The 15,000-nt window shown below is 31.3% G+C and overlaps 1 protein-coding gene across 1 annotated transcript in view; it reads right to left on the bottom strand.

Moving 5' to 3' along the window:
- Nucleotides 1-15,000, bottom strand: part of LOC106793116 (dystrophin-like) — a 339,379-nt gene that overhangs the window by 248,426 nt on the left and 75,953 nt on the right. The window contains exon 34 of the mRNA XM_014759810.1: nucleotides 4,876-4,981. Coding sequence (XP_014615296.1) covers nucleotides 4,876-4,981 — 106 coding nt within the window. The remainder of the gene's footprint in view (nucleotides 1-4,875; nucleotides 4,982-15,000) is intronic.

Below are 15,000 nucleotides of genomic sequence, written 5' to 3'. Positions count from 1 at the left end.
ATGGACTTTGAAAGAAACGAGAAATGGAAATAACGAGTTGTGTAAAATGAATTTAAAAAAAAAAAAAATTCGGTCAATTATATTTGCTGAGTAATAAAACGAGAATAATGTAACGAGTTTCTCGAGATGAATAAGAGAGATCACTTATCTCTCTGGTCCGCTCATTAATTGACATAATTAAGCAATTACGAAAGGAGTTTAGGGATCCTCGAGTCGCGCAGTAACTCAAGCCTAAGTGCGTGCAATTTAGAAAGATATGAGAAGTCCTAAGTTGCAATAGATTTGAGGTAATTGCAATATGCCAAGAAACGTCTAGAAAATACGAGAAAACGGAAGTGTATATATATACATATAACTAACGTTTTAAGTTTTGTCATACAGTTTAATCCTCCTATTCTATCATGAATTTCTCAAAATCACAAACGGATCTTCCATTAAAAAATACAAAGTTAATTATTTTCCTATTATATTACACTTTTCACCATATTATCTTGAATACATTCAATATTTTATTCGCGTATCGATTTGTTAATATATATAATATTTATATTTTCAAATAATTCGAATGAAAATTTTGCCGATCGTATATTCGTTATAAAATTTAATAAAATAATAATAAATGAAGTAAATGATTTGATATACGAGAAATATTATCAATGAATTAACAGATTAGGACGACTAGGTGAAAAACAAACTGCATTGTCCAAAAAGAAAACACACTTATATAGGGGTATTGTCAAAAAGGGTCAAACGGGTTAAGCGGTAAAGAGGGAACGACGATGCACTTTGGTAACGTGACAAGAATGAGCTGCATTATTGACATAGTTTATCCCTTGGGGGTGACATACGGCTAACCATCGGGTCGTATATAATGCATACGAAAGTGCGTGTATACGGTACGTCCAGCCCTTTAAAGTTTCTCTTTCATTGGTTCATTCCTACCCATGATGAGAGAACCAACCACTATCGTTTAGCATAGTCATCGTACACTTTTAATACAAAGGATGCTGACTATGCAAAGAAGAATAGCTTGATTTTAATGACTCTAGTCCGACAGTCTGTACAAAATCATGACTGGTTTGATAATTAAAAAACTATCGTTGAACTTATCGTAAAAAAAAACAATAAAACAAATTGTTTCATTAATTAACGTTGTTTGATCATTGTTTGTTACACCTAACATAAACATTATTTTATATTTTTATATTGAAATTACTGAGAATATATTAAACATACTCTTTCTTAAACTCCACTTCAACAAAGCTATAAAAATCCAAAAATCTACTATCTAAAATCTTTCGAATTATTATTCGAGAGCTCAATAAAATAATATATGCATCTGAAATCACACAGAGATACATACGAAATTTTATAATAATTTATTACATCCGATGAGATAGATTAATTGCGAAGTCCCGTTTATTATCGGAACCCGATACGTTTTTATTTTATGATACCTTGTCAAAAAGAAAATATATCTACTACTAACCAGTGTAACAATAATTCTTTCTCGTAGTAATCGAAGGAAGGAAAAGCCATTAGTAAAAATGTAAATTCACGGATAGAGAGATAATAAAACCGTGGTCGATTTACTTTCCAATTCAAAGTCCAAGGAAGGGATCCCTTTATTCCTTTTTGAAAGAGAGAAAAGCTCGCTTTCTTTTTTTTTCTTTGTGAAAAGATATCAGTAACTAGTACAAGAAAGATCTGAAAAGACGTATAACAAAGTAGGTACCACTTCGAGTCTCGAAGTTGAGAGACGTCAAGCGGTTGGTCTCCATTATCAAGAGGAATGTGCTCTATAAAACGAAGCACCGTTAATCCGACATTCCTCGAAAACTTTCTATCGAACGGTCGGACGTTGCACGACTTCGTCCCGAAATCGTTTAAACGAGATGATCGTAAGAAACAAAAAAGAAGAAAAAAAGAAAGATAATTATCTTTGTAGAAAAATAACAAGATAAATCAAACGAGATTGGAAAATTGATTTACCCGTCTGACCGAGCCTTGACTTTTACTACTCAACTACCGTCCACCTTATACGTTAAAAATCTAACTTTGTATAATATATTATCACGAATATATAAGTATATAAATAAATTTCATTTTTTAAATATATTAAATCATATACTTCTCGAAAACAAAGCCTTATACAAACAAATTTTGTTTTACATCTTGGATTTAATTATTTTTAAATATAAATTTTCATCCCCTTGCTCGCTTGTACCACCAATTACAAAAAACATTCTAGCAATCAAATATATATATATATTAATTTAATTTTAATACAATTTAAATTATATTTTGTACATATATCGAATATTTTTCAAATCACGAACGTATCAAGGAAATATTCGATTTTGATAAACCAAAAAAGTAATAGGAAAAAAATGGGGGTAGAATATAGGAACGAAGTCTGACCCCAAGGTTAACCCCTTGAAGCCGAGCCTAGCCTAACCGACAAATTTGCAGAGGCGAACTCAAGACCGTGAGCTTGAGAGTTTAACGCCACATAAAACAAGCACTCGAGTCTTGGAAGTATATAAACTTGCTGTAGAATCTCCGTGACAGACTGTAAAAGCAAGCTTGCTATGTGAATTGGCGCGTTTTAACATGTCCCCCATATGTTTCGTGCTCGTAATTAAAGTGGCCAGGTTAACCATAGGTAAGACTTTACGTCATCGAACAACTTCCTTTCATTGCATTCGTGTTCTCCTCGTATCTCGATGTTACGATTACTTACTTTGAGAATAAAGTATTTTTAATCTCTGCTCGATAACTGTATATATAGAATGACCGAGATTGTTTATTTCTTATCGTGATAAATATTAGGTTTAGCACGAGTTTAGTAGATTAATCAATAATTAGTTGAAATATCGAAAGAACTGAATTAAGTATTTTATTAATAGATTATTTTATAATATATTCATATTTTTACTCTCTCTCTCTCTCTCTCTCTCTCTCTTTCTACCTGGAATTAAATAAAGAGATTCAATAAAAATATTTCAAATATACATTTAATTTCTTGTTCAATATTCGTCCTTATTATAAAAACGTAAATCTTCGCGCTTCGATATCTCGCAAATCATTGATGATACGAAATTCGTTACAACACAGATATGCAATTCGTAATCTATGCATTTATAGTAACAAAAAAAAAGAAAGAAATTATAAAAATGATATTGCACGTAGAAAAATTCTCTCGAGTTGCGTGACAATAATCTTTTATGTAATATCCCATCATAACGTTTGATTATAATTTCACAAATTTTAATCCTACGATATGAGACGGATTATCCGAGACACCCTGTATTATAATTTCCGTGGTAAATACGTATAAGTCTTTCTTAAAAAAGAAAAAAAGTAATAAGGAAAAAAATGTCATAATTTCTTGGCAGTTTTCAAGCATAAAAGTTAGACGAAACGGACGGTCGTTGGGAAACAATGAATGAAAGAATCGTCCGACTATAATATACAGGCAGGAAACAAGACGAGTGCGACGAGAGTACCGTGTCGCTAATATAGAGTGAACAATGCCAGTCATCGGAGGGAGAGGGAATTTTCCAGAACCCTTGAAACAATTAACGTCACTGCCGGTAATCTCCTGTTCAACTTTGAATCGTACCGGTAACGCGTGAAAATTCAAAACCTACTAATCAATATCCTCGAGTTGTCTGATATATTATATCTGACGTATTTGTTAAGACAGCATTTTTATTATTATTATTAATATAAACAAATTATCCTATTTTTATAATTCTGACCCTATATGAAGTATATATATATATATATATATATATATATATATGTGTGTGTGAATGTAATTTTTTATAAGAAGAAAAAAAAACAGAAGGACCAATAANTATATATATATATATATATTTTATTTGTTACGAAAAGAACAAAATTATAAAACGACAAAATAACAAAAAATATTTTTACGTCAGAATATATATTAATTACAGTATATTCGTTTTATTGTACCCGACCGTGTACGATTCATTTTTATTTAGTTATGCACGAAAGAAAAAATTTATATTAGGACGAAAGAAAAATTTATTAACGTCCGAATATGTGAATAAAAATGAAATAAAGAATATTAAAAACGTATGACGGCGAGATGTTAACGATGAATAAAATTTGTTCATTCATTTTCCATCTCGAATATAATTTGGTCACACGAGTAACAGAGTTTTGACGTAACAGTAATGTAAACGATGATTGAACTAGTGAAATTCGTTCGAATAATGAGACTACTAGACAAACGAGGAACATGCCTCTGGACTGGCAGTATCAATTATGACGACAGATGCTCGTTAAGATCACATCGATTAAAGTTTGGATGAGCTAAGTAATGAAATTTGTTAGTTCTTGTTGGTTCTGATATCTGATAATATCTTGACTGGCTTAGAAAAGTAAACATTATAGATATATATATAGGGTAAATGTGTGGGTATTGGTACGATTAAAATTTCAAATTGAATAACTTAATGAAAGATAATTATTTTCTACTTCAACAAATATACCTAAACTTTTTTAATGATCACCAATCTATATACTTTTTATTGATTTTATTGATTATTTATTTTTTATAGTATTTGACATGCAGTAATTGAAAATATACAATCATAGGTAATAATACGTTCGAACCTTTTTGAAATTTACAATAATACACGCATACGAGGTATTACTTTTATTTTATTGAAATATACTTTCATTATTTTAAGAGCCTTTGTTTTTAATAAAATAATGTTAAATATTGATCGTTAAAAAGAAAATATGTTGTTTAAGAAAATCGTAGATTTTCAACCGCAGGATATAATACCCACGCTTACCCTAATTCTATAAAAGCAAATGAAATGAAAAAGCATTTACCTTTGCCATGTAATTGTTGTCTGTTTGTATCGGCACGAAGATTTTCTGCTGTGTGAACGAGCTCGTCCAATTGCGGCTTTTTCTGCTCCAACTCTCGCAAAACGTTCTGCAAGAAAATGTAAACGAAAAATAATATATATTAAAGTAAACGATATTGAGAAATTTCGATAATTTTCTATAAAAATTTAAAAGAAGTCATTTTAAAAAATAAACGATAAAGAACATCTTCCGATAAAATATTATTTCAATCGCAAAATTATCATTTTTAATATTATTATTACTTTCATGTAAAATATTCAAATGCAACGAGCTGAGAAAATGCTGAGAAAATGTGTGCCCCATGTTAGAAGATTTAAAGAGGATCGGGGTAACAATAATCGCCCCCAATTTCTTGTTGAATTTTCTCGGTGGCAGTTAAAAATAAAAGAATTTAGAATGAACAATTCTTTACCATTCCAAATCTCTTGTCGTTCCTAATGCCATTGCATTCAGTAAAAGCTTTAAATTAATCGTCGTGAGATTTGCCAAAGTTTAATCTCGATTTTCGCAATGTATTTTATCTCTCTATTTTCTTTCTCTGTTGCGCGTGATTTCATTCGCTTGAGCATACAACGTATATATATATACATAAAATATACAGAGTGTACCAACTAACTTTATCATATTCAAATATTTCCAGTTAAATCTAAAGATTCCGTTCCGAAAAAAGAAAAAGAGAACAGACAAATTACCAATAAAATTGAATTAAAAAGAAAATATATTCCATCTCAAGAAATAATATTAACAATTAATACTATCACATTTCAAATGTGACAAAGTTAACCAGTACATCCTATATATTTATATATAATGAAAAAGTAATCGAAAATAAGTATAACACACACAGAGTCAGACAACAAACAAAAACATAAAATAGTAAAAGTCGATACTTAAAGAGATTTATAGAAGTATCAAAATACGAGCTTTCAATTTGACTAATGCACTAGAAGAACCAACTAAAATAATGTATACTACGATAATTAATATAGAAAGTTGTAAGAGAAAGAGGAAGAGGAGAGATATATGTAATGGAATGTAAGAATGTATAATTTTCATTTATTTTCTCGAAGGGAAGACAAATTTTTATTCGAATCAAAAAGCACGCATGACAATTTGCTTGGTCGGTCTAATGATTCTGATAAATTGAGACTCGAGACACGACGAAATGGGTCAGTAATCGATGTTCACTATCGACCTATCGATATCTACCAATATATATATATATATATACTCATTCGAGTAGGACACAAAACGTGGTTCGGTTTTACTCGTGGCGGTAAGCCACCACGCGTATGCACACACATTGATCTCGACTACTCTTCTCTACCAGAGGTACACTCCAGGGTACTTCCACTACCATTACCAACACTAACATTACCATTACTAGTATAGATTGATATATATATATGTATATTCATAAGGTAATACTCATTGCACGCTACTCTAGGATCTATGCAAACGGCCGACCAGAATATCACCGAGTCTATGAGTTAAGCCACCCTTTGAACGTACCATAATACTACGCATTTACAAATTACATTCTCTTTTCATTTTTCTAAACGAAAAAACTCTTACATATTTTATTTTCATTCTAACCACCCCTTTTTCTATTATTGTTCGTTTCTTTTATTCTTCTTAAACGTAATATCTTTTAGTATAAAAGAAGTAATTAATCAAATTCCTGTCAAAAAAATTAAATAATTACTTTCCTTATTGTTCTTTTATCATTGATATATCTAAATGTTATTTTTTATATCCTAAAGTGTTTCCTCGTTAAGCCAATGATATAATCGTTTTATTTATTTTAAATGATCATTAATTTTGATGTATTATTTTCTTTCGTATCGTTTTGCTTTAATCTATTATTAACGCGTTTAAATAAATAAATAAATTTATCTCTCCCTATATATTTGATAAATCTCCTTTTCTTGATTATATTAATAATACAAAAAAAAAAAAAAAAGAAAAAAAACAAAAAAAGGTGAGTGGGTAGAATGGGTTACGTGATAATAAACGCGTTAAGAATCAAACACGAAAATGTTTCCAGGTCGATGTAGTACCTCTCTACGTTCAGATAGACGCGAGTTATTTACGTACTACTCCTATCATCGATCGTAGAGTACTTCCGTGTCACAAGCACTCGGTGAGATGCACGAGCGTTGTTCCATAATAGTTGACGTCGTCGTCGTCGTCGTCGTCGTCGTCAACCGGGCCACCCGTTATATAAACGTCTACTAAACTTACTTTCAACTTAAAAGTTCATAGATAAAGATTATTAATAGTCTACATAATTAGTTTCCTTCGTTATTACTTTATATTAAATTAAATTCATATAAATGAACGATCGTAATTTATTATTAATAATAATAATAATAACAATAATAATACTCTCTCGTAGTGTAATAATTAAAAAAAAATTCATCTGCCGTAATTCTCAAACTTTTATGAGAAATATCACGACGAGAAGAAAGATAAGATAAAAGGGTGTGCTTGTTAAGGTACGAATTCAATTAAAGGGTTAATTATAAGAAAACCCAAGATGTCTTATATTTCAACAGACGAATACCATAAAATATAATTTTCGATTTTGCACTTCTAAGATATAAATTACGGGTTACGGGTCACCGGAACAAACCCCTCCCTACCCACCTAAAATGGTCTATTAAGTTTTTCAAACTATGAAAAATATTCTCCCATAAGCGATGAGACTACTTCTCCGTTTAAAACTGTTCGTTATAACAGCGAGAAGTTTAAATATCAAGTAAGAGTGGGGTTGAAAGGGTACGACGTAGTAGGTGTAAGAAGTTGACTTCTAAGTCACAGAATGAGTTGGTGAAAATTATACGATAGCTTAATGTATTATTCAATACGTTCATGAATCTCTTTTGAAAAGACTTTTGTTATTTTCACCAGAATATTTTTTGTGTGAAATCGAAAAAAGAAAAAAACAAATCTTAAAGGAATAAGGGCTTAATTGATATAATTTTTTGTTACTAACAATTATTATTAGATACATAGATGTATGACTATATCAATCATCTAGTAATAAATAAATTATTAACTATATTATAATAATGTGGGAATGCAAATATATAAATAATTATACAATAAGAAAGTTTGTGTCATTATTTCTCTCTCTCTCTCTCTCTCTTCTTTACGCCATTTCTTTATCCCTTTACTTTATCTATTCTTTCCCATATAAAGAGTGTCAAAACGAATTTCGAGCAGGAAAAGAATGAATAACCATGTTGCGGGGTTGAATAAGAGGAACGAAGAAACGAATTTATCGAGCAACAACAAACTGTCTCCGAATTCTTTCAAAAAGGATACACCGTCTGAAGGAGGGGAACGGGTGGGAGGTGGCAGGGATACGCCTGTCTTGAAAAAAAACAAAAAAATAAAAGAGGATTCGCAAAAAGGATAGGAACGATAGAAGAGAGTAAGGATGGAAGAAAAATATAAAGAGAGGATGGAAATTTTATTCCTTTATTTTCTTTCTTTTGTTACCCTTTCCCTTCTTCTTCTTCTTCCTCTTCTTTTTTATATTTTTTTGTTGTTCATACTTGTAAAACAACGCAGGTAGGAGGTGCACGAGATTGGCGACAATTTTCTTAAGCTTTAGTAACTTCAAAGGTGGGGTTCTTTCTCGTCGTAAGCCTGTTTTACACGATTTAAGTTAAAACCACGAGAATCCTTGTGCATGAGTATGTGTGTACGCGCGCGTGTGGGTGGGTGTGTGTGTGTGTGTATGTATGTTTGTGCATAGTGCATGTTTCGTTTCAAGTACGTGCTCTTTTTTTCTTCAATATCAGAATAAGTAAGAAATAAAAAAGAAATAATAATAATAATAATAATAATAATAATATACGAGGTAAAGAAAATGAAAGAAAAATGAGAATAGAAAATTTTTCTCGTGAGTTTAATTACGTTAGATTTCTACATGGTATCTTTGATTTAAAAAAGGAAAAATGAAAAGGAAGAAATATAAAAACTTTTACTCGAATCGAATGATATCTTTTTTCGCGATTTGTATTTGATTTTAACCAACAAAATAAATTAAAATAAATGATAAAAGTATTAACACGTCCATCCGTTCACATTTTAATTTTGATTTTTGTATTTGTTTTTTCTTTTTTTTATTTCTTTTTTAATACTCACGTTGAAACGAAGATGAAGTGTCCCGGTGTAAGGAGATCCAGCTGCCACATTTGGCTCGGAATTTTTTTTATCCATTTTGCGAAAGAATAAACTGTTGCACTCGCTATCCAATAAAACTTTTCACAATTTATCTTTCAAAAAAAAAAAAAAAGAAAAAACAAGAAATCCCTCTGAAAAATGTTCCCTTTGTATTTTCTCGATTAACGTGAACTTTACAAAAGGAAACAACTCGATTTGGTATACCAATGCGTGCTTGTTACAACCATCAACCCTTCCATTCTTTCTACATCGTTCGTTTGTATATATATTTTTCTGAATGCTACAAAATGAAACTATTTCAAAAAGAAAGTAAACAAACGAAAAAAAAAAACCATAGAAATAGAAAATTTAATTACATTTTACGTATGACGTGATGGAAATACGACACGGTAAATATTATTTTGTACGTGACACTATTGTAGTAGGATCGATTGGATGAAAATAAAAAAAAGTACAAAGAAAAAGGATTTTGAATTAAAAAAAAGAAAAAAAAATTTCCGAATCAACAAAATGTCAACGACAGTCGGATAAAAATTTGTCAAGCTTTTGCGGATTACCACCGACGATTAGTTCGAATACGGAATCGTATCAAAATCAAACAAACTCTACGCGTGAAAAATACAACTAGGTGTTTGTAAGGTGTAAAAAATGATAATAAAAAAGGAATACAGAAAAAGAGAGAGAAAAAAAAAAAAAGAAAGCCAGTTTGTAAAAAACGTTCCTCTTCTTTATCTCGAGTGAATAGTTTCGTACTTATATTCTTTCCTTCCTTCCTCTTATTTTTCTTTTACTTCTTTACTTTCCTCTAATACTTTTTCTTTTTATAAAGAAAAAAAAAAAAAGAGAAAGAATTTTTAACTCGCGGTGAAAAGGTATGGTATATCGATGCACCCTTTCTTGATTGTTTATTCACGAATGAAAAAGGAATCCTCCTAAGTCTGAAAGGAAAGTCTAAAAGAAATCTTTTATTAACATTCTCTTCGACTTTCCTTTCGTATTTACCCCTTTTCTTCTCGCTATCCTTCCTCGCCCCCCAACCCCCTTGTTTCTTTTTTCCTCGTACTTTCTCCGATGTAAAACACACGACAAAGTATATTTTTAACGAATCCGATATAAGAATAATAAAGAAAAATCTGATTTATATGGATCGTCACACTTGGAGAGAAATCTCAAAATTAAAAAAAAAGCTCTTTAGTAAGTAAAAAGTCGATGAATAAGTTAAATTAATTTTTCATTTATTCAATAATAAAAAAAAAAAAAGGAAACAGATTTTCATCAGACATGCGAAACGTCGAATAATCTCGAATTAACGTAGAAGAAAATTAAATATTATAAAGATAAAGAACAAAGTTTTTACGGTTAATGGAGAGAGAGAGAGAGAGGAAAAAAAAAGAAAATAATGGAAAAGAAATTAAATATTAAAAAATATAATAATGAACATATATAACGAGAAGAAATATAAATATATTCCCTTAAAATATCGATTTTCATTCGATTCTCACATTTTACAGCTTGCATTAACGATTTTCATTTGTGTCCTCCCATGAAAATCACATTATCAGAGAGGGGTCGGTGGGGGGTCGGAGGGGTTGCTTCGCAGCACCCGGTAATTTGCTAACCTTTGACACGTTCATTCGCCGAGATTAACGACGCATAGCACTCAACGACGCATCTAAAAGCATCGAATAGCACATACTAAGCTGGTGAAATCGATGATACAACGCGTTTCCACGGTGGGGTGGGGTGGGGGGGGAGACCAAAAATTATACGTTGATCCTATCAGACAATAGAAAAGAAAAAAAAAAAAGAAGAGAAAAATTTCTTCTTTAATCTTACGTACTAAAAAAAAAATCTTGTCAAAGAATATGGGAAAAAACGAAACGGATCCTGTAAAAATTAAACGTGAATCTCTTTACGCAAGTAAAAAAACAAAAATAAATCTAATATAAGGTACTCTCTAAAAAAGTTTTACAAGAAAATAAAAAGAGGAAAGAAAAATAAATTAAACATGAATTCTATCGTCGAACATTAAATATTTCTACGCGATAATATGATATATATTTTTCATCGAGAACACTATTAAAAATCTTAAAGATGTTAACAAATTTTTCCAACCCCCCTCTCTCAAAAAAAAAAAAAACAGATAAAAATTAAACACTAATTGTAAAATATAATAATCGAAAGAATACGACAATGAAATTAATACTAGACTGATAGAAAAAATTCCAATCTACAAAAAAAATAAAATGAATGGTCCCATACTTAATTTAACGAAAGATATCTAACATATGTTGTTTGGAACAAATGCGGGTAGATATATTGCGAATAAAAAGAATATAGAAAAAGAAACATTCGAGAGGAACGACGTCGCGTCAACGTTCGTGCCTTATCGTCCTGATATTCTCTCTTTTTTTTCTTGAAAAAATACAGAAAGAAAATGAAATAAAGAAAGAAAGGAAGAAAGGAAGGAAGAAAAAAAGAAATAAAGGCTAGGTAGATAAGAAGACAAATCTTCTTTCGTTCGTTCCTTCCTTCCTTTCTTCCTTCCTTCTATTGCAGAAGAGAAAGCACGTGCTAGGAACAAGAGTGCACACTCAGCAACAGTCTAAAGTATCACGCACGAAATCACTATATCTACCTACCTAAATCTTCAATAATAATATTAATCTAGAATAAGAGAAAAAGAGAAGAAAATATTTCAAGAAATATCGTAATAAAGAAAATAGAAATTAAATTAAAATTTTTCAAACAATTCCACCTCCTCTTCCCCACCCTACCCCACCCACCGGTCCCATCAAATATTCTCTATCTTTGTTTTTCTAGATATCCCCCCTCTTTAACTCCACCCTAAACCTTTTTCTATATATATATAGATTTTCTTCAGTTTTAATATTAATTGTTAATCACCATAATATCACAGGAGTTTATTGTAAAATACAATCCGTGTATTTCGACGAAGGTACGTCGTGAAACTGAATTGAACGAAATCAACGCGACTACCTCATGGCTATCCCAGGCTTGGCCGGGTAAACCACCCTGTATATATACCTATATATATATATTCCATCCTATGGGGTAGCGCAGAGGCCTACGGGGTGCAAAATTCTCCCTGCCGCGAGGGTCCCGTCTAGTGTCTGCTCTCGACGAGTCACGAATCCGAAATAATAATTAACCTATGTTTATCTATCCTTATACATCTCCCTCTCTCTCTCTCTCTCTCTCTCTCTTAGTCTCTCTTATTTGTCTATAACACGATAAATAAATACGTTTACCACGTTGTATCGAAATTGTGTAAAGGAAAGAAAAAGAAAAAGCAACAACATAGCGTGCAGGGAATAGAAATATTCGTGTTTCGACACATTTTATTAGAAAAAAAAAAACAACATCGAACGATAAATATTATCGTGTTGCAATATGATTCGATTTTTTTCTTTGATTTCATTTTTTTTACTACGACAAGCGCATTTTTTTTTCTTTCTTTATTTTATTTTTTATTTAAATTAAGTATACGAGACGATTTTATAAAAGCGTATCACGCGTTCGACTAATTCCTATGGGCGCGCGTGTTTTTCACGTTAAAAATGAAAAATGTTTTGTCGCTCGTATTGTATCTCAATGAGAAACGTTCTCTCACTCCAATAAAAAACCAAAAAAGAAAACCAAAAAAAACATCGGTTACAACGATACGTCAAAATGTATATAAATTAATTTTCGTAGGGAAAGAAAAATGTCCTCTCTTTCGATGGTGCAACAAAATCTGACGCAGGTTTAGAGCCATCCCTAGCGTTATATCTAATCCGATGGAACAAGGGTCGAAAGAGAGAAGATGCGCACTGCGCATACGCAATACACCCCACCATTATAATTGCCAAATGGGGAAACTCGAGAAAAGTCTTGGAAAAGGGAATCCACCTCGCTAACCCCGTCCCCCTGTCCCCCCGTCGCCCACCCTCCACGTGTCTTTGCCGCGAATTTAATGAAATTTTCCCACAAAAGGTATTAAAACAAAAAGTTAAGAAAGAATAATGTAAAATACTTTACGTGATTTTACTTATAAACCTAAATTCGAATATTCATTTTTATTTTTTTTTTTTTTGGTATGAAGTTATTCGAAACAACAAAAATTCATCGTACTCTTTTTAGTTAAATTAAACGAACGCTATTATAATTTCAAATTTTTTTTTTTTTTTCGAAATACATTCTATTATGTTTGATCATTTATAATAAGAATAATAATAAGAGAAAATAAATGAAATGAGAGAGAATAAAAGTATCTATGGGAAATATCTTGGATAAACCCTTGCGTTCGAGTTGTAGGTTTATGTCGGCGAATGTATTTCCACGGGATGACCGATCGATGTTCAATTTCCAACGTTATTCCCGTGCAGGAAATCGAAGACGGGGAGTGGTCGATTTACGCATCACCCGGTTAAAAGACAGAGACTGCTTGCTTGCTTGCTTTTACGAATAATCGATAGAAAAGTTCCCATCATTCCGTGAGTTACATTTTATATAACTTTAATGCACGGGGATTGAAATTTTGTAATATTATTTATTTATTTATTTCTCATTCGCGTCCTAATGAAATAAACGAAATATGTTAAAAAGTATTATCAAACGAAAGAAAAATAATTAATTGACGAAACGAAAGGAAAATAGATATATATGAAAAATGATATATAATAATAATAATAATAATAATAATATGTCCAAATTATTAAGAATAAAACAATAATAATAATGAGAAAGGGAGGGAAAGTGGGAAAGAGGGAAAAAAAGCCGATTGGACGGATGGAAGGATAATTGAGAAATTTCGAGGTCAACTTACGACAAAAAGATGAGAAATGGATATGTTCCTTCTTCATCTTCCTAACAATCCGTACACGGTACTTGCCTGTTATTACTCCCTGAAACCTCTGTGGAATTTTACTAGTTGAACAAAAGAAAAAAAAAGAAAGAAAGAGAGAGAAATAGAACAAAAAATGAAATGTAAAAATAAATGAGAAAGAAAATATAGATAAAAATAAAGAATGAAAAAGAATGATATAAAACTATACCTTCCCGTCTTTCACTTTCTTAACAGATTCCACTAACATAAGCGAAATAAGGAAAAGACGAACCCCCGTGATAGGAGTCAGGAAATGCGACTGCTTTAGCTGTTATCAGAGGGCCAGAGAAGGAACAAAAGGGAGAAACGGAAGATCTGGAAGTAATGGAATACCTCGTGCAGCGTGAAAATCATCTGTAAGGCGAGAATACCCAAGTTCCTCGGTGTTTAACGGTTAACACAAGCGTTAAAAGATTACTAGAGGGATAGAAAGAGAGAGAGAGAGAGAGAAAGTGCTCTCTCGCACGGGGTCGCACAGATTGTAGCAATGATTTCCGGAACATAATTGACTGCCTTAGGGTCATACATTTTACAATACACACAAACACACACATATACATATATATATTTTTTATACCCTAAATATGTATATTCGTTAGAGTCAAATAATTCAATTGGATAACATCAAAATTCACATGATCTCTTGATGTATGTCTAAAATATTAATGTATAAGAATGAACCTAAATATTTGATATATAGTAACATTTAATCATCTACCTAAATCTTAACATTCTCCAATTTCGATCTTTCACAATAACATATATATATATATATAAATAAAAGGTAAATTTTCTATACTTTCGATATAACCGAGAAATATTTGAACAAGTGCAGCCGGTAAAACACCGAAAAGAAATTCGTAAAAGTCCCTATGGTCTAGGCCCGTTGACGAACGCGTGCGTACGTTCTCTTTCTCTCTCTCTCTTTCTTTTTATTTCTTTCTCCTATACATGTACAAAAATGAGAAAAAGAGGAAAAGTATATGTGTGTGTGTGTGTGT

This window comes from Polistes canadensis, unplaced genomic scaffold (assembly GCF_001313835.1).
Source record: "Polistes canadensis isolate GaletaPanama2010 unplaced genomic scaffold, ASM131383v1 scaffold_0, whole genome shotgun sequence".
In the NCBI taxonomy this organism is placed as follows: Eukaryota; Metazoa; Arthropoda; class Insecta; order Hymenoptera; family Vespidae; genus Polistes; species Polistes canadensis.
This window is presented reverse-complemented; position numbering and strand designations above follow the sequence as displayed.